Source organism: Pieris brassicae, chromosome 12, assembly GCF_905147105.1.
Source record: "Pieris brassicae chromosome 12, ilPieBrab1.1, whole genome shotgun sequence".
Taxonomy (NCBI): Eukaryota; Metazoa; Arthropoda; class Insecta; order Lepidoptera; family Pieridae; genus Pieris; species Pieris brassicae.
Window position 1 is genome coordinate 1,091,070 of NC_059676.1, and position 22,061 is coordinate 1,113,130.

General features: G+C 33.4%; 1 protein-coding gene across 1 annotated transcript; it reads left to right on the forward strand.

Annotated features, from left to right (window-relative positions):
- Positions 1-41: 41 nt before the first annotated feature.
- Positions 42-13,091, forward strand: LOC123717205 (segmentation protein even-skipped-like). The gene is made up of 4 exons (XM_045673088.1): positions 42-357; positions 8,393-8,456; positions 8,630-8,762; positions 11,800-13,091. Exons 1-4 carry the CDS (start codon positions 72-74, stop codon positions 12,118-12,120), a joined length of 804 nt encoding a protein of 267 aa, XP_045529044.1. The 5' UTR covers positions 42-71; the 3' UTR covers positions 12,121-13,091.
- The last annotated feature ends 8,970 nt before the right edge of the window (positions 13,092-22,061 follow it).

A 22,061-nucleotide genomic window follows, 5' to 3' on the forward strand; every position in this document is an offset into this window, starting at 1 on the left:
CTCATCTCAAACCAAGTCAGTCAGCATCAGTCGTTCGAAATTCAGTGATCGATACGTGTTGTGAGTGAACAATGGATTCCGAAACCAAACAAACCAAAATCCCGCCGAAGAATTTCTCAATAGAATCTATTGTGGGCATCGATCGACGCTCCCCGGAAATCGACATCGAGAATAACATCGATTTCAATGATGAGGAGGTTAAGAAAGTTGGTTATTACTTCCAAAATCGTGTACCGAACTTCCCTTTCTTCATGTACGAGAAGAGAAATGAGTACCAGGGGGAGGATTTGAAGAGGGCCAGCCCCGGGAGTGTCAGGAGTGAGGTGGACAGCGACGGCGCAGAGGACAGACCACACGGTAGGTTCACAGTTTTAAATACTTTCATAGTACCAATACAAATAACAATTGCATGTAGTAGTATTTAAAAACAGAATTAAACAGACCTTAATAAATCAAGTCCTGATAGAATATATCATTAATTAATTTCGGCTTTATAGAAAAATGCCTTTTAAGACTATAGGTACAAGATGAATCTCCTATACCTTAATGTCTTTAGTTTAGATTTACATTAATACTGATTTCGTATTTTAATACGTATAATAAGTGAAATACAATGTTTATTAGTTAGTATATAATATAGGATTAAATTTGAACCAGAATAAGAATTATAACTAGTCGAATTTCTTAATTTTGTCACGCACTCATTCCCTTAAGTAGGAACGAAATTGACCGATTTGGTGATACATGGATCTGATATTTTACGCAAATTATGATTTTGATGGAATCATACATTATTCATATTTATGCGTTCTACCTAATCAAACACTTAAATTGATACAAGAGACAAAGACTACAAAATTATTGATGCCGTTTTAAATATAATCAGTATTAAACTTGTAATAAAATCCTCTCAGTCATCGCTCTAATTTTTATTCTCTGGTATATTTATGATACCTTCCTTTAATAATAGACAATTTATAGAATAAAAATAAAGACAATTTATTTAATCTTAGATTATAGATACACTCGTATATAACCACGCCGACGAAACGACGGTAGGAGGAATTATAAACATAATAAATGACATTACAATAAAAATATTATTTACCTGTATTTTTTTAGCGTAATTTGAGAATATTATAAGGTCATTAAGCTAGCTGTAAAGCAATAAAACGAGGTCCTTATTATTATTTTTATTGCTAAGGTACATTGTCAGTTTGTGAGTACCGACGGTCAGAAACATTAAAATGAACAATGACTAATTCCAAGCTAGAAATTTATTTTGAATTTTTGCAAAGTCGTCACGATTTGACTTGATTAATTAATAGTAATAGTCGACCATAAAAATGATCCTGTGTATCAGAGCTTTATCTGATTGAAAAGCTCGATTTTTGACATGTCATTTAAAATACACCTTTATTTATAAAAATACTTACCGCTTAATATCTGCCGACTTTAATTTTTTTCAACTACCTACATATTATGTTTAGCATTTATTTAAACTTTTTATTGTTTGGTTACACTTGATACTTCGATGTAAAATTATCACGTAAAATAACTTTAAAAAAAGATCGGGTTTTAACGTTTTTAACAAGTGTTAAAACATAGAAAAAATATTGTTTTATAGGATGTTTATTTAGCTCATAATTTCTGTCCAGCAAGCATTCTCTTGAAGAGAACTTCTTTCGCTCAAATATCAAAAAGTTAGAAGTGTCTTGTCACAATTGAAAAGGTTAAAATCAACCTTTAACTAGCCAAAATGATATTATGTCTGTGTGAGTAATCATAATAAATTTGTTAAATTAAATAAAACCACAAATAACAAACCTGGTGTTAATAGCCAATCTTCCAGTTCTAAAGAAACAATTAACATTTGTTTATAAACAGGTGGAAAAATAAATCATTTAAAGTTGAAAGGGTCACCCCTTGTTCACTTGTTTATAATAAGATTAGGTGTTTACAGAATATTTGTATCATAACTCCATTAGGGGTGTCACCCTCTGCATATTTAAATGCAACGAATGTTATTATCCATAACAAATATTGTATTATTTGATTATGTTAATGCTTAATTGACTGACAATTTAAGTTATGATATAATAAGTAATGACATCTAAACGGAAACAAGGTAAGCACAGCAACTTTGAATGTACGAACTGACATGTCGCAGGGATCCATCCTCCGGCTTGAATGGCCAATTAAAATTGACAATGACATGTAAAATTTTAAATATTATTTATATATTAGCTATTAAACACATTTATATTGTAGGACTATATTTACTTTTTATTATATATCGTAATGCAAATATTAGAATAATAATATGATATAATATATATGGGGTTTTCATAAATATTTTAATATTCATTTTCATGATGATTATAAGTTTTGTGTTAATAAATCTTTATGAAATATGAAGTAGCAATTCCACAAATTGTAAGAAAAATGTGAACAATAACACTTCACGGTTTAATATTGACAAATTATTCTCCGCACCTACCGCGAACAGTAGCAATCGTTTTCAAAACAATTGTTTTAAAATAATACCGAGTTTGGACTCTAGCAGTTTTGACACAGCGTGACATTTGTCAAATTTACCGCCAAAACAATGAGACCACAGACAATGCATGTCTTTTAATGTTGCCATACAATTGTTTTGCTCAATTATAGACTGGTGTATTGTGGTGGAAATTTCTCTTTTATTACTGGTTAGTTTTGGGTAAATATTTGGTTTTATTGCTTCCATATTTCGGCGGAAAGGTTTTATTACTTTACGGTTAGTTTCATTAACAATGTATTATAACAATGCAGAACGAATAGATACTGGCTTTTACTAAAGTCTTGAAATTCAGAAATGCTAGACTAGAGCTATGCGAAAAAATTCTTTAAAAAAAACTGAGTATCGTTATGAGCTGTTTAGCTACACATAAATTAGCAATATCGCATACGGTAAAGTAAAATATTTCTTGAGCTAGCAATGACTTTAACATATTGTTAATAATATAAACATAAAAGATGTAATGAAGGTATTTGAGTTGTTATTTTTCGTAATACAAAATAAAACGATTAACTACTTTGTTTATCTGTGGTTCGATATTATATAATAGTATCTGTTATACAGAATCAAAGCGCTGTTAGTCGTATTTATCAGTGAGGTGTTATATCGTATTAATAAAGTTACCAAGCAATAACGCGCCATGATACTCAACGCAGCCGTGATTAAATTGTTAGGATAAAGGTACACTGAGTTCTATAACAACATAGAGGAGTTTATAGGTTTTATACTTGCTTATAATGCATATTTTTATATTACGGGTTTACTTTTAATATTTACAATGTAATTTCTATAAGGTTATAAACACTTAAATTATTTCAAACGAAATTCCTTGGGCTTGGGAAAATACGTGAGGTTCTAGTTTTTATATTATTTGGACATACGTCAAATAAAAAAACGTTATTACGTATATATCACCTCAATAAGGTTCTAATTAAACAAGTTTTTAATTTAGTAATATCTATTGTACCACTAGCCTTACTAAGCAGTTAAATAAGCTTCAGAAGCTTGTGAGGGAAAGAGAGAGAACGCGCCCCGCCCTTATTGGTGGGGAGAAAAACGTTCAACCTTATTGGTTGGCGCATTATGGATTTTTAGTACAAGGCGTTCCACATTCAAATATCGATAAAACGTTGACTTTGACAGTTCACTTTTTCCGCGCGTGTATCTAGAATTTCCTGAAAAATCAATTGACAATTTATATCTACGCGCCTTTTCCGTTTTGTTTTGGCGTTTTAATGGAGGCGCTTAATTACGGCATGGATACAAGGTTAAGAGGATTATCCGTTGACATGATGGCGAGATCTCATACTTATAGTGACATACAAAATACGCCGCCATCTTCACCCAAAGGTACCTATTATCTTATTAATTACAAAATGTCGATTTCATAGTTTCATTTTGCATTTCTTGTACACTTGTCACTTAAGACCTATTGAAAGTCAGAACATGAAAGAAACCTAACAAAAATACTTATCAATTTAATTTTCACAAATTAATTTCCGCATCTTCCATAAACAGTAGATATAATTAAAATAAAACCAAAATTCCAGTATTTGTAAAAAAAAATGTCAACTATATTTGCGCCTAGTTGTGCATAATAGTACCTTAGATTAGACTAATTAATTTTATTTTATCCTGTGCAATTCATGAATTCTCTGTTAGTCTGTTAATCACAAATATCCTAGCGGCGACTTTCTACAAGCATTGACTTGATAGGTATTTTTTTATCTAGGTACAGATTTGGTTTTTAGTTTTCTCAGAGAAATCGAACAATTCTTATTTTTTGTGTGTACAACTGCAATATAATTTTGTCGTTAAATAACTTAACAGCACTTATTATAAAATTACGATCCATAATTATGTTGTAAACCGTTATTTTGTCAAAGTCGCCGCTAGGGCACTTTTGTAAATCTTTCCAGGTAATGTTATGATTTTAAACTATCGTACTGTGTAAGAAATAAAGGTTATTTTACTCATTGTTTGACTATAGCAATTATGAGGTTACAATTCTAAATGTTTGTCTTAAGCGTTTGACATGCACCGACGAATTTGCATTCTTTGTTTTATTTCCCGTTAGGTACCGTTTTGAAATGTGACGATTAGTTTTTATATCCCTTTTAATCTTAATTACACACGTTTACCAAATTGACCACGCAGCTGTCACAAAATCCTTGTCTACGGTCACTTCCCGCCACAGATTGACAAGTCGCCATTTTTAATTACACGTCACATGGGGTAATAGGTTGTACGTCTTGTCAATTGGGCTTTAACTGATTGTGTTTTTATTGCCAGCTCCCTACAGAGATATTTATCTCCATTACAGTGTTGCCGACTAGTAGATACGGATTTTATTATGAAAATTGGTTTAGGGGAGCGTGCCGAGGGATGACACTGGATAATTGGCTGTGTATTGGATAATTGTTCGCTATCGTCTGTCTAAATTGTTTTAATTCCTTTGAGGATTACTTTTTTTAATTAATCAACTTTCTAAGATAAGTTTTATTGTTAGGGGTTTGTTGGGATTTTAAGCGTTGCTATTTATTTTATTTCGAAATCTTTACGACTCAGAAAATATCAAGTACGTAAGTTCACTGAAATTATAACATTTGGTTCAAACGTCCCGTTTCACGTTACAAAAGCTGTTTAAAGTTGATAGTTTCATATCACGTCGCATTACGACATTAATCACCACAGACCAGACCACAAAATAACAAAAGGCAATAATACTACAAATACAACCCGAATTAATCATTCGTAAACACATTAGCGTAAACGCACAATTAATACCGATTCGCAACGTAATAGCCCTTGTAATAGTATCGATGCATCAATTACTATCGATATCGATATCTCACCCTCGCCACGCGTCACTAATTGATCGGCCATTGTTCATGCGTTTTTTGTCTATGATACCGGTGATGGGATTCGTATTTTGAATCTGTTAGAATTTGATTTGTGTTCAACGTTCGCTTCTTTGTCCGATTTTTATTGACTTTTCATTTATTTAACATTTACTTTGATTTACCTAACACATGCATAATTATTATCTCGATTTCGTTATTTATTCTCTTTCATTTTTAGTCAATGTGGGCGAGAAAAATCATTCTTCAGTTATGGGGCTTTGCTAATATAGAATATAATTAAATTGTTATGTATGTGATATTAACTTAACAACCGTGTCCTATTAATTATCGCTTAGAGCATCATAAGTGTTATTTTGTCCAGATATAGTCACTATAATTGATAATGTAATTATTATAGTATGATTTAGCTGAATATGTGCAAATTTGCCTAGGTATTTTGTTTTACCTACCACCAAAACCACCCCCGTAGCAGCCATTTCCATGACCACAGAGCAACATAAAAATTGAAAAAAAAAACGACGAAAAGCAATGTAATGTTTAAACAAAATCGACCGTTACTTATTGAATTACGAAAGATTGTGTGTCGTTTTAAATTTATGACTGTCAGTTGACTTTGACAATTAGCGCGTTTTGAAACAATGTTCGAGGTTCTCGAAATTGTGTAAATGGTGCATCAGTGTGTGTGGGCGGTTTATAAATGACATTAACATATATGAAATTGTTTTGTGGTCATATAAATTGTATAAAATACTAATTACTTTAAGGTAATACTACTATGAAGTGAAATATTTTGAACCAATTCGGAGCATGATTTTTAAATCAAATAGATTATCTGTAGCAGAGTTAATCATTATTATTATTCACTAAGTACCTACTAATTGAAATTAAACGTGTCTTGATTAATCAATTATAAATAATTACGTCTTTCTTAGCACTCAGATCTAATAAAATAAATCAGTGGCAATACAACCTATTTAGGTTAAGGCCTCAGATCTCTGTATCTGATCATTTGTCAACCTAAAAGGCAAGGAAGTGTTCAGCCTCCCGTGCCCGACTCACGCCCTTGATTTTTTATGTCTAAGGCAAGCCGGTTTAATTACGATGTTTTTCTTTACCTAATGTTAAATGCGCACATAGACAGAAAGTCCATTGGTGCAACGGGGATCGAACCTACGACGGATCGGATGAGAGTCACACGCTGAAGCCACTAGGCCGACATTGCTCAACAACCATCAAATAAGTCATGTTAATACACCATCAAAAGCCACACTTAAAAGATATCTATTTGTCACCGACAAAATTAGTTTACAATTAACTGCGCTCCATTTCAAAACAACTTAAGTGGTGCGTCGCCATGTAAATTAAAAAATCAGATGTCACATTCAAAAACCGAACGGAAGCAATACGGAAGCTTGTCTATGACACACGCCATAAATACAGCTGTTAATTTCTTTTAAAGCAACGATAGTCTGTTGTTTTTTTAAAGGAAACGCGGCTAGACTCTTGCAAATTGAGTTTTGAGTGCTGTCGCCACCCAGCATGGGAACGACATAAGTGGTTGCCGCTAGTATAACGATATAAAAATACCGTCGCTTGCAAACACTTGAACGCAATAAATGTTTCATAACGAGGCTCATTTATTAGCCATTCTATTTATATCTTTTTAAAACCTTGTCCATACATGACGATTTATAAATGCACAACAAATGTCAAAAATTTCGCATACATTTATAAGAAAGTTGTTTTATTGATGTGATAAATAAGAAATTTATGACTTTATAATAAGGCAATAATAACGAACCAGAAATAATGGAACGTCTTCATCACGAGCATAGACAATAGACTTGAAAGCATTACATTTAGTGGCGTGTCAATACGCGCCCTTTTTAAATTTAGAACCACTTCAGCGACTAATCAGATTTGTAAAGTAAAATCTTTTTGAACGCCGAAATCGGTATTCTTTGAACTCATGGGAAAATATTTAATTAGAAAATAGCTTATTTGTGTTTGTTTTGTGTTAATGTATTCCTTTTGAAAGGTAAGGCAATTAGCACCTACCGGCTTCTGGTAAAAGCGAGTTTTTATGATAAGTCAATTGTGAATTCGGTTAGTCATTAGTGGTATGAGTGTTTCGATCCACCTGGTGTGATGTTTGCAATAAACATTCAATTTACAATCATTATTATCTTTTAAAAATCAATATGTTTAGAGTTTTTAATACAAACCTCTTTTGTCATTGAGTTGATAATCCATTTTCGAATAACGTGCCATAAAATTAAGAAAACCAATTTTTTTCTTTATTACCGACCTGACAGTTCCGCGTTCGAAATTCAAACGGGAGCTACAGATTAAATTCCATTTAGTACAAGTAGCGATGTCTAGACAAGAGTCATTTAGATAATACGCGACTCGGTATAAAAGGTGCCGACTAAGTACTACTTACAACCCTTTGCGTCTTGAGCGTCTTTACGCATTATTATTATTAATTGCTCTGTGGTATTTTTAGAAGTGATACCAGCATTCAATAGCCATTAGCTGTACTAAAGCGTGTATAACCACAGAGAAACATATAACTGCCAGCAACATTCGTTCGAGAGCAGTGGTTGGCTTCAGTCGATCTCATCCCTGGTCGTAGATTCGATCCCCGGCTATTGACCAATGCACTTCTTTCTATGAGCGCATTTAACATTCGACCAAACGGCGAAAGAAAACATCGTTAAGAAATCGGCTTGCCTTAAAATCATAAAGTCGACGGTGCTTGTCGGGGGGGCACAAGAGGCTAAATACTTGACTATTAGGTTGACGAATTATAAAACAGATTCAGGAGTATGAGGCCCAGAACTAAAAAGGTTGTAGCACCATTAATATATATATATTTTTTTTATTTTAGCCACGTTCATGACACTCCGTTTGTCGTGTTAAGCTTTTCTTCATATTGGGCTTAAAATAAAGTTATGTACTTTTGTTACAGAATCGTTGAGTCCACAATCAGAACAAATGACAAACTCATCGTCAGTACCAGATCCCAACATCAGGTAAATATATATTTTATGAACTTTTTGAAATAGCTTTATAATTTGTAATACCTAGGAATTTATGTTTGAGCTCTAAGCCGTACTTACTGTAATCAAAAATGTTATTTCCGAAAACTGGTTTTTAAATTCTGTGATATCTTTATAAGCATTTCTTAATGTTTATCTTGTTATAGGAGATACCGCACAGCGTTCACAAGAGAGCAGTTAGCTCGTTTAGAGAAGGAATTTATGAAAGAAAACTACGTATCAAGACCGAGACGATGTGAATTAGCAGCACAGCTACAGTTGCCCGAATCTACTATCAAGGTAATTAATTTGATGGCCTAAAATAACATTATTTAAAAATAGTTTATTACATACTTAGTACACACTATGAATTTGAACCAAGTGACGCTTTGCAGAAAGCTGATTTGTCTAGGGATGCAATTGACCAATCACAATCAAGCGAAGCAAACCAATGCCAACTAAACCAACAAAACTATCTATATTAAGGGTGGAACAGAAACAATAATTCCGAAAACATTAAAAATTGTGATAATTTGCTTTAAATATACTGACCCGAATAAACTAATTGTTTAGACAATTGGAGGTATTGCAAATTCTGATGTTACAGATAAAATATTACGTGCAATACATTAAATAATTTTACACAATAATTACCAACATACCAGAAAACAGACCTAAAATATAAGAATTCATATAATAATTAAGCAATACTAATAAAACCAGTTGGGCGTTGTAAACATAATTAAAATGAATCATAAATTGATTATTTCCAACTACGTCTTAATAGGGAATGTGTTAATTGGCCATTAGAACCGTTAAGTTTGGTTGCGAATCTATTATGAAACCTGCGTATAGTAAGACATTTATATTAAATGTTGTAGTAACTTTTTGAGAATTTTAAAAACAAACTAAATCTGTTTATAATCTGTTAGTTATTTACAGGTTAAATATATATTTAAATATCTAGTACATACCTAAATGAAATGTGTAACTAATTGGTATAGGACTAAATTTATTTCGTAAAATGTTCTTTGTCATACTTTCTTTTAAGCGAAACTTTCTCTTTCCTGCGAACAACAATTTTTGATGAATGTTTTACGATATATCAACAACGGTAAAGTTGCGGTATTTATTTGAATATAAACACAACAATCTTTCCTTAAGAGGTTCATTAAGCAAACAAACAAAACCCTTTAAGATTTTAAAGCGAAATATGCAATTAGCAGCCATTTTGAAGTTTGCGCGCGCAAAATGGCGCGCCTTTTGCAAGCATCATAGACAAGATTATTGCTTTTTACAGTACGCGAAGATAATAAAATTTTCAAGTTGATGTTTTAGTATATTTTGCTTTAGGGAAAGGGCTGGCAGTATTTTTGTTCAATTAAATAATTTTCATAGCACAAGCCTTGGTTGTCGAAGTGTGCCCAAGTTATTATTTTTTACTAAGAATAACCTTATCTAAATATTTATTATCAACAACACGGAAACTTGATAATTAAAAGAACTAATAAAAGTACAATATGCTAGAAAATAATCATAAACCTTTCATTAAGATACAAAAGACTCAATCAAATTCTTTCTAGATTATCGTAATTTTATGACAAATAAAATTGTCTATGGCCAACCATAGATTACACCGCAATAAAACTCCATCACAATAAACAAATACTTTACACATCAAATAGTAGCCGCTGTTTATAATTTTTTAATTGGTGTTATCGTCAAACCTGTTTAATACAGTCGCTCACATTTTTGTCGAACAATAAGAAATGTTAATAGGTTAAAATGAGAGGGATGCTTTTATTTATAGATAGCCTAAGATGCCTAAATACCATACAATAAAAAAAATTGAATTCGACATTTCTAAATAGGAATTGGTCTGTGGAGTATAAAATTTGCTTGTTATATATTACCTACTTCAACCACAGACACAAACCAAATAAGTAACAAAAACAACAAACTTAATTTAGTTTAAGTAAAAAAACGTTTGTGTTCTCGACTGTGACCGTCATTTATTGCCTACGAGTGTTTATAATGATTTGACTTTATAATGGAGTTTCTTTTCGAATTAATGTTTATTAGCATTGTATGGCTACTGAATAATTCGGTCGGTTTTTCAACAAATTAGCGTTGGTGTAAAATTTGAATGGCGTTATAAAACACATGTACATATCATTTGGGATTTCTTTTTGGACGTGATAATTGTAATTAGTGCGTCATTTGAACTAAAAATATTTAAATTGACATACCTTTTGAATTTATAATAATTTTATGGTATTAATTATATATAAAGAAGTATTTATAATTTTTGTTTACGTAAAATGTTATCATCATCAGAAAGCGAAAAGACCAAATGAAAAGCAGGGTTTTTAATCGTAAATATTTTAACCAAGATAAATTTAAAGGAAATTTCGTAGTAGCAGTTAGACATTTAATACTTAGATTTAACTCATTTATAAAACAACGAATGTCTGAGATGTATGTCTGTGATTATGTACTTATTAGCTTTGGTATACATTTTTCAATTACTTAAGACATTGTGAGATTACAATGAAATACATAAGATTAGACGGAAAGGTCGAAAATCTACAGCCTGCCCGGAAAAAAACTACAGTTACGCTTTATCGTTTTCAACATTCGATTTTTAAACTTGTTCCATTGTTGTACGTCGCTGCCTAACCATTATACTAGCGCATGAAAACGTTAAAGTATGATGCTTCAATTAGATCCATCATAATTTCCATCAAGGTGGTGTTAATTCGCAGAAATCATGTTACAAATGTGTTGCTACCAACGCAATTCACACTTAACGGTGCTTGCTCTATGTTATGATACCAAAATATGTGGGTTAGTACAAAAATAGTTTATATAGGAATTGTCTTTGGTTACTAACTTACGAAAATTTTGTTACATTAGAGTGCCAATAGTTTAATGGCCTCGGAAAATTCCTTTGTCATGTTTATTTATTATCTAAATTATATAAGATATTATTAGCAACACTTGTAATGTTTTTTTTCAATGAATTCTGTGTTGAACATTTCCATATGTATTGAGCAGCGTTGTTATAGTCACTTCAGCGTGCGACTCCCATGACTGAGGTCTTAGGTTCGCTCCCCGACTGTGCCACCAATGGATTCTATCTATGCGTGCATTTAACATTCGCTCTAACGGTGAATTTACGCATTAGACATAAAAAATCGACGGAGTGTGTCAGTCACCTACTTGCCTATTAGATTGAGGAGTGATCATGAAACAGATACAGAATTCTGAGGTCCAGACCTAAAAAAGGTTGTAGCTCCAATAAACTTTGAAACCTAACCACCAATTTCTCTTGCAGGTATGGTTTCAAAACCGAAGAATGAAAGACAAGCGCCAACGTATCGCCGTGGCATGGCCCTACGCAGCAGTCTACAGCGACCCAGCCTTCGCAGCATCTATCCTTCAAGCAGCTGCATCATCAGTAGGCTTGCCTTACGGCTACCCTTCAGCCCCAATAATCCCCCCCTTCCACAACCCTCAACTTTTACCCTCGGGCTACCCATACCCCTATCCCTACCCCAGATACCCGTACATTCCACCAACCCCACCTTCCCCAGTCAACCCAGAGGGCCCAGTTAGACCCGGCTATTCGAATTTTAATATTAACGTTGATAAGTAATTTGGTAAATTGGGAAGGTCAAAAGGAACAAGTCGTTGTATGAAAATTAACAAGTATTGTAATGTATCGTATTAATTTGATATTTATTCAGAATTTTATAAAACAAATCCCTTTAGCCCTATTGTATCGAGAGTTTAAATATATTTACGTTCAAGATGAATTGATATTATTAATTACTTCGATATTTTCATTAGGAATCTTTTGTCACGTTTGCTCATTGCCAATCTGTAACTAGAGTAATAAAGACAAAATATCAGGAAAGTTCCTATGGTAAGAATTAACAGCTAAATATAAAGAATTGATATTTCAGTACTACCTGGACTATCACATCGATATTTTCATTACGTATCGTTTGTCACGTTTGCTCATTGCTAATCTGGCGGGAGTGTAATAGAGACAAAACATCAGGAAAGTTCTTTTAGTAGGAATTTACTGCTAAGTATTTTTACGGGAAGCATAGTTCGCTCAGTCTCGCCTCAGAAATTTATATCAAGGCACTTATGTAAATAAAACTAACTTAGGTAATTTATTAAATATTAAAAAAGACATATTCATTCCACTATGTAAATAGGTGTTAGTAAATCACTAAAATAAGAACCAAAGTGTATATTTAGTGCAATATTGTTTAATCAATCAAGTGTCAATACTCAGAATCCTTCATTAAGCGTTTCATATTTTATTTCGTAAATTTTGTTCCGTGCTTTAATTTTTGATTCATATCCTATTGTTTAATGGATGATTGATGAATGATGCTGAATATGGCAGCTAATTATATGTTTATATTTTACGAAAATTAGGCTTATATACGGAGTTTATGTAGTGCCAAATTACCGACCTATGAACGTTGACGTTTCTGATTATTTTGGTCACATAGCTCCGACTCTGTAATGGATACTCGTAAATAATTTTAAAATGTCATCAATTAGAAATTTAGCTTGTAATGTATAAATTGTAAATATTTTAAGTGTTCATAGGACGTATTTTATAGAATAAGATGTAAAAAATAATTTTAAAAGACAAATATAAGAAGTTATTATACTTTTGTTTTATTAATTAACGTCGTGAAGGAGACGCGAGTAAGGAAACTTATAATTACGACATGTATAACTTGATTACGTAATAGCTAAACGATACAAAAAAAATTCAACACACTTTACAAATTACAATTATTAATTACTTTACAACGTAATAATAAAAATAAAAATTGATAAAAAGAAAATCAGAACAAATTTCAAAAGTTTGGTCCTCGCTGTATTACGATATTCATTCGTTGAGTAAGAAAAGCACCATTTCTGGGGTCAGCTGTACTATCTACCAGGCGCCAACTTAAATCTTTAATTAGCGCCTGTGCACCCCACGGGCCAAGAGTCTACTCCAAAGTGAACAAAATCAAAGTTTTAACTTTCGACTGCTCTTGTGCGTTTGAGTTTGTTTGATTTTTTTGACATATGATCAAGCATAAAAAAATGCATTTATCCGTAAATTTAATAATATAATGTGTGAGATATATATTTAAGTATAAAGTACCTGTGTCAAGGTTCCAGCTGCTCCATACCTCCATAACAATATTCTATATTTTTTTTACATATACGTTTGTCTAGAATGTATTATCAAGTAAGCGCTGGTAAGCCGGTAAGTCCCTAAGTTAATTAAACGACACGTTTATTACGTCACCTCACGCGTACTTTATTACACTTTGCACATTATGTGTGACTTATTGGCAAAGGTAGGCAAGCATTTATTGGACTAATTAATAGTCACCGTCGTTCAGTGAACCACTTTTATTCAGTCTTCGTTTCGGTTCCTGTTGAAACTGTTTCACCAAGAGGCTGATCGTATATAGTCCGGACAGAATATGCGAATTTATTTTAAGAAAGAAAGTGGATGATAAATTTTGAAAGAAAATGGGATTTATAATATATTATCCTAAATCTGGGGCTAAATATTCTGGCTCGAGACAATCTATAATCATCAGCTATGGGAGCTATACAATGAGTACGATGATGGTAGAAATGGGTGGGTCATACGCTCTACAGGGATGCTAGTCTCATTGCCAAGCAACTCCTTGACTGGAATACTAAAGACAATAGGAAATGTGGCGGCCCAAAACAGGCCTGGCAACGAAGCGTCATTGTCAGAGGCGAAGAAAGCTGGAGCGACGTGAAGTGAAATTAAGATAGCTGCCCAGGACCGATTGGATGGCTTGTTTCTTACGCTGGACGACGCTACCCCACTTGGGGGACATGGGACTTTAAGTCAAGTAAGTCAAATCTAGGGCTGAAGCCTGGTTCTTCGTGGTAAACGCTACACGGTTAAAAAAGGCATCGAAGGCTCCTCTAGGTTTCTATCACATCGTTTTCGTGAGTCTATTCACGAAATTTCGTGCGTAGAAAAGAAACTCAATCGAAATACAGAAACTTTTGCAATTATTGCCGCGTCGACTGTTCCGATTGAAGTTTTACTAAGTTCCAATTACCACAGTATATTATTATTTGCTTGCTTGACTTAAATGGGGCAGAGGGCGTCTAATATGAGCCTCCTCCTCCTTAGAGACTGTTACTCTCTAGCGGTTCCATATGTTAAGTAGGTATTAAAAACATAATGTTAAGGCGAAACGAACTTCGTGGAGGTTCTTCTTCACTTTTACACTTTAATGCAACGTTAATCTGATTTATAAACCGCATTACAATTACAATTAAAAAGAGGGAAATTCTCATTGGCGGTCTTCTTTTGTCACCTTCTGTGGCATTACTAGCGTAAAAGAATTTTTTGGATAGCACAATGCAGAAAAAGGGTACCTTTTTACTGAACAGGCATACTACTATCATTCATCTCATTGACACATGTATGTTTGATCACAACTACACCAATAGATTTTCTATTTTTTATATCTGTTAGCAGTTGCTTGTTTGACGGAAAACATTGTGGTGGTACTGGGATGTTTGAGACCCAAAATCAGAGCCGAAAACTAACAATTTTTAATGTTAAGTAGATTCTTCCTTTTGCATTACCAGTCCTTTTTTTGTTTACAAGTTTAAATCTATCTTTTGTTCCTTGTCTATGAACTGCAAATAATTTCCGAACGCTTGGCCACCCCACCCAATTCCGTTATGCCTTATCATTTATTACCCCTTATCTAGCGTCCATATATAATGTTATTACAGAAGATATCCAGCGCAACGCAATTTACAACAAACAAAATCGCATTTTGCTGATCTTTCTCATTATTTTACGACTGGTCACTAATTATATGGAGTTTAGGACGCCGTAAAATTCATGGGATTTATGAATACATACAAATTCATTCGTTGACAGTACTTAGTGAACGGACGAACGGTTTTCACTAAACGTAATCTTTGATTTAGCTGTATATAAATTAACTGTACTAAAATATGAATCGTTATATAATTAAATAAATTAAAAAAAGAATTATTAAAAGTCAGTTTTGCTTGGACAAGAATCGATAAAAATAATTCCTAGGGGAATCAAGTTTTAAAGTACAAATCCAAAAATCTAATGATAACATAATTGGGTGATGCCTTTGTGCGTTGTAGTTTCCAATATCCAACATCCTCGAGGATCTACATCTAATTGTATCACTGGATACCACAGGAAAAAATTACGCATCGCGTGTACCGCAATTTTGAGGTTATTTTCGTGCGTATCAAGATTTGGAATTAATATAAATGTGACTTGGAGCAGCTACGATGTTTGTTTATGTTTTAATTATAATCTGTCTTCAAAATATATTATTAACATATTACATACACATTTTTTTCGGTCTGGATTCCACTGCTTGGATAGTTGATTAACCAGTTTTTTTAATTAAATATTTTTTATCAACTATTCAGCTCCTTGACACTACGAGCCTAGTGAGAAGACTGAAAAGTGACAAAACCATTTGAACTAGTGAATTAGTGTTAGTGCATGTTAGTATTAAGTGCTAAACAGTGAGTGAAAAAAGAGTACACAACGAGTGTAATAATGAGTCCTTTTAATATTAACTGAAAGTAGTGTTATTAGTCACTTGTTACAAACCCTTTTTAATAAATAAGGTTAGACTTAAATTACTTATTAGTCTTAAGTTAGGCTAGACCGTAATGTTACATGATGTCTTAGTAATGACAAATATATTTTTAAAAAAGCCAGCCAAATCAAATAATACGAGTACTTTTATAATATTTCTATTTCAAAATCCATAAATATTATACTGCATCGTCACCCTACACAAAAAGTTCCCCTATACGCTTATCATTTATTATTTCTCCATCGTAGCTGAGATACATTACTTCTATATGTTATAACTGTATTCGACTATTAAACTTCTAGGTTGGCTATTTTGGGCGATTCGAAAAAGCCACATCTAATTTCCCCACAAAATACTTAGTTAAAATAACAATAAACGTATATTCTTCAGATGTAATACTTGCAAAATAATCACTTTAAACAAACTGTTTTTTCACAAATTTTTTGAAGTGAAACTTCTGTATCAGCGTTGGAAAATATTTATTTCACATTTTCACCGTTACACATGTTCTTGTCCCTACCACACACGGTTGTAATATGTAATAATAAAAATATATAATAACGATAACAATGATAGTAATAACTCCATTACAATTAATAAAATTCTGTAATAATCTTAGTAGTAATAAGGTAAAATGAAATAATTGTATTATTTGTATTCATGTCTATGATAATAGAAGTCTTTTGTTAAAGTTTATCTAATTTAACTTTATTTACCCAATTTATGTAAAGTTGCATATAGTAGATCATTTTTCAGGCAAAGGGGCTGGAGGCTCATCTGATGTCAAGTGATACCGCCGCACATTCACGTTTCCCAAAGGCTCACAAATCCGTGGTTAGAATTAAAGAATTGGTACACTCTTTTCTCGAAGGACCCTCGAATTGTTTACATTGACACGTCTTTTTTTTATTTTTTATTAATGTTATGGCTTGACACGTCTTCCATAAATATATGAATAACGTAGAACGTAAAAAGTATTTAATTAGATTAAAAATCTAGAGTTACAATTATTATAGCCAATCTTTTTATGAGTTACATACCAACCCAATGGAGCGTTTTTCCATATATAAAAAACCCTATTTTCAATTTCTCCATAAAAACCTCCTTCAAAGTTCAAGATAAATAATAAATACTCGATAAAAACCAATTGTCTAGCTGTCTTCGAGTTTTGCGCTCAGCAACATTTTTTGCGGTATATTCATAATAGTAATTTGGTTCCTATACAAAATCGCCTTCTATAATAAAATAAAAATGAGCCCAATTGGGAAGTTAAAATGTAATAAATAAGATAGGTTGTTATGACATCGTTATCCCGAAAGCAATTTGGCTCAGTACGGCAGTACATTATGCAATTTCAACGCATTTTGACAATGGCGTAAGTGACATTTTGTTCATATGGGATTTATTAAAGAATTTTAATATGGATAAATATTTAAAACACATATAGATACAGAATATTTTTTTATTCATTATCTACTGTTCTGTATAGAGAACAGAACAATTTGGAAGGATTATTCTAAGACTCTTGGTGATCTATAACATTTATAGCAATATGTCTATGCCCCTACAGTAAAGGTACCACCCTAAACTAATCTAAAACTTGTCTAAAACAAACAAATCATTCGTCCAATGGTGGCGTGTTCCTTTTTCAAAACGACCAATAGCAAGCTAAATAATAGACGACGCCGCACACCCTAAGCGTTTTAATACGAAACTCCCGGAAAATCTGACGTGTTAAGGGCTGGCAATTTTTTTTTTAAAGTAAATAAATAGCGTTACAACAAAATATATTTACAAAATAATAAAATTGTATTTAAAATTATAGTTTGTGTCGTCCATTTTTGCGTAGAAGATATTTATGGCCATCCGTACCGAAGAACCGAGCTGATAGGCAAGAAAGGAATTTAAGAGATAGAGAGAGAATTTAAGGAATATAAGTAGTGGAGTGAGAGAGCCTACATAACGTTTGATTCTCGGCCAAACGACGACTGTCCTAGACAGTACACAGACAGGCACCGAAGGGTAATTAAGCAACCGGAAAATTTCTCCAAGCCAAGGAGTGTAATTTTTACCCGATATGTGACCACACAGAAAAAAAAAACAACACTTTTAAGGAGTTTTAATTTTTGTACAACCCTAGCTTTCAACCACATGAAATTGTATAATCAGCTATCATGAAATGCGAACGAGTTTAATTTACTCGCAGAAGAGCCTGCCTCGCTTTGCCCACAGTTACGCGTTGAAAAGGGATAGATATACCGAATTCGATTTGTGGAAGCGAGATAGACCTGTGGCGGTTACGTTGTTTTTGAATTGTATCAGTTGAAAGCAATTTCCCGGCATTTATTCAGTGGAATAACATTAGTGTATTCGTTTGGACTATGGCATAATAATAAATGGGTATCGTTTTAAACTTGGCGTTTTTAAATAAAGAACAATGGGCAAATGGGCAGGAAGCTAAACTGATGTTAAGTGTGTTTCGACTTCAGACACCTGTTTGTTCTGGTACTAATCTCCAAGGACATGCGAAATACTTGCATGACCAGTGTAAGGAGTCTATCTCCAGAGCTATCAATCGTGCAGAAGAAAAACGTTCGAGGATAGGACACAACCTTGTGGGACCCCAGCGTTCACGGGTTTGAAGTCGGAATATGCTTCACCAATGTTGACCTTGCTCCAAACGGCATAAAGCTGGAGATTTAGTTGCATAATTTCGATATTAGCTTTTTGGCTTGAAACTTCGATATGCCCTTTATGCCACATCCAGCTTTCGCTATATCCAAACTAACCTAACCTAACACATAAATGGGCAATTGGCTTTGCCCATTTATGTGTTAGGTATACAAGAACTTCACCCTCTGAGTGACTACGGCGAAAGTCGTATTGGCATTTCATAGGAGTTTCCATTATTTTGGAAAATAAGGCGGTATTGGATAAAAGTTGGACGGATCAAAGCTTTTTTGAAGTCAAACTTCTTTAAAAATACTGTCACATTTTTTGGTTACGCGTCAATTGTTTCGTTACGCGCCATATTTTTCTTGTCCCTACCACGGTTGATTCGAAGAGATTTGAAGCCATTAATAACAAAAATATATAATAACGATAACAATTGTAATATATATAATATAAATTCTGTAATAATCTTAGTAGTAATAAGGTGAAATGAAACAATTGTATTATTTGTATTCATGTCTATGATAATAAAAGCCTTTTGTTAAACTTTATCTAATTTAACTTTATTTAACCTATTTCTGTAAAGTTGCATAGAGTAAATCATTTTTCGAAAAATAAGGTCATAATATAGTTTAGGTTCATACGTGTTACACTAGTACAAGCACACATTTTTTTAGGGATCGTATGTATTGAAGCGGTATATGTGGAAAACACGAATTATATGACGACGTCAAAGATGTACCTAAGCTTTGAATGTAAGGAATTTGTTTAGCACGAAGGTCAAACATTTTTCGAAGAATTTTTGGCTCGGTTTACGATGATGGTCTTACGTATTCGCTTCAATGAAGAACTTTATGACGTTAACAAACTTCCAATTTATAAAATGTAAAAGAAAACTGGTGCAGGTTTGAGAGTACAGAACAACAGTGAAGGACCTCCAAACATTAGGTGTTCGCAATTGGAAGCAAGATGTTGACGGAGATTGCGATGGAGAAAGATACTTGGCTGCTTGGCTGCTCAGGCCGACTAAGCGATGTACAGCCATTGAAGGATATGTTGCATAGAGTTAAAATGCCAATATTGCAATAATCTTTATTTGAAATTTGCAAAATACTTGTATAATCTATATAATGTGACCATACAACAATTAAACTAAAAATTTATGCTTCAATTTCCGCGTTAGTATGCACATTGTTAAAATATTACTCCATCTTGTTTTCATACGCACTCTTAACGATCAAATGTATGTAATAACATTGTTTTTTGTTCTATAGAATACAATAAAACTATTCCGGAGGATTTTCGCGACTGGAGACCATTCAGTGGATTAAGTACATATAAATACTAGCTGAAATCATACTAGATCTATATGACATTTGCAGATTTCGTTTTCTGTAACTCAATTGTGTGACTTATTACTAAATTTGGACAAATTGCAGGGTAAGGGCACTTTTTAAGTGTTTTATGTTTTACATTTATCCGTTACAGATTGTTAATAAGGCTTGTCCTTAATCAATGGTCGCATAAATCCAATGCCTATAAAGCGATGCGCGCAATCCGATACCCACAACTTTACCATCTGATTTGCTGTTTATGGAGACAATCAAGATGCCTTTTAGTTGTCTATTTGCTCCAACCATTGGTCCTCCTTGGTAACTGAACTGTGAACAAACGACAGTAACATACATTAAAGTATAAGCTGATTATATTTGTGGAATTTATCACCGAATTCTTTCCGTCTTTGGCCCGCCGTTCAAGACATTTTTCGTTCGGGATGTTTTTCATTTTGTATTAAGAAATAAATTCTTCTTTAATTATTAGTATCTCCTGCTAAAACGTCTCGTTATAGGGACATGGTACCAGAACAATGTTAAAATAAAATAAATAAATCAATGGCGCTACAACTTTTAGGTCTGGGCCTCAGATTTCTGTATCTGTTTCATGATCGTTTGTGAATTAAATAGGCAAGTAGGTGATCAGCCTTCTGTGCCTGACACACACGTCGACTTTTTTTGGGTCTAAGGCAAGCCGGTTTCCTCACGATGTTTTCCTTCACCGTTCAAGCTAATGTTAAATGCGGACATAGAAAGAAAATCCATTGGCACAGCCGGGGATCGAACCTACGACCTCAGGGATGAGAGTCGCACGGTGAAGCCACTAGGCCAACACTGCTCCCACCAGAACAATGCTACCTACCTAATACTTCTAAGGAGGACCTCGCCTTCCCCTGGTGTGGTGGGTAAGTTATTTTTGTTTGTGTGTCTAATATACCCGCGCGGATTTGTAGTGTCCTCAAATATCACCTGATATTCTCGTCTAAAGAGATAAATGGTACCTTGATATCTTGTTTAAATGATAATATACTTACAGGTGGAAGGTTATCATTTCCAATATCTCTGCTGTTCTCTCTCAAACAGAACAACTCTCTTACACCATCCACATTTCTCGCGTTAAGGGTACCGCAGTCATCATTGTCCTTTACTCCAACACCAAGCAAAATTTGCAGATGATTAACGTAGTTTGGATCCTGAGGAAAGTTTAGAATTTAATTTTATAGATCTTGCAAGAAGTCACGAAGTGCCTGCGTTTTATACACTGATGTTGTTTGTTGTTAATTTGTAATTTCGACAGCAGGTCTTCAAATAACGTATGGGACTTTAAAGATGGGATTTGATATGACTAATTTAGAACTATTTATATTTCTGACCACCCCATGATGTAATAGTAAGTAACGTAAAGTAAGTAGTAAGTTTATTGGTATTCTACAAACAATTCCGATTTATATATCCAGACCTGTGATTGAGCCCCAACCTAGCCGAATATTTAAGATTTCCTCCCAATAAGGAGGCACCTTTAATATATTAGGTGGGCTGTTTGTAGGATAACATAGAATTTTTTTTTGTAGAATTTGATTTGATTATTCAATATAGTTTGTCTTCGAGAGCGAAACAACGATTATAGCGGTCATTTTTGATATCCTTAAATACAGTACGATTTGTTTTTCATCACAAAATAAGCTACCACTTCAACAGCGCAAAATTTCTGTCCAGCGAGCATTCTCTTGTTATCTCAGAACAGGAAAAAGTCGCAAGGGACCAAATCTGGAGAATACTCTTGATGCGTAAGCAATTTGAAGCTCAGTTGATGAAATTTTTGAATCGTTTTCATTGACGACACGGTGTTTTCGATTGTGTCCACAGGATCGGGTCGTAATAACCTGAAAACTTTATACTTACGTAAG

Excerpts from the sequence above, each read along its gene's own strand:
- LOC123717205 (XM_045673088.1), top strand. The coding sequence starts at position 72 with ATGGATTCCGAAACCAAACAAACCAAAATCCCGCCGAAGAATTTCTCA. Across the intron at positions 8,457-8,629 it reads GTACCAGATCCCAACATCAG|GAGATACCGCACAGCGTTCA; the intron begins GTAAATATATAT and ends ATCTTGTTATAG. Across the intron at positions 8,763-11,799 it reads TGCCCGAATCTACTATCAAG|GTATGGTTTCAAAACCGAAG; the intron begins GTAATTAATTTG and ends TTTCTCTTGCAG.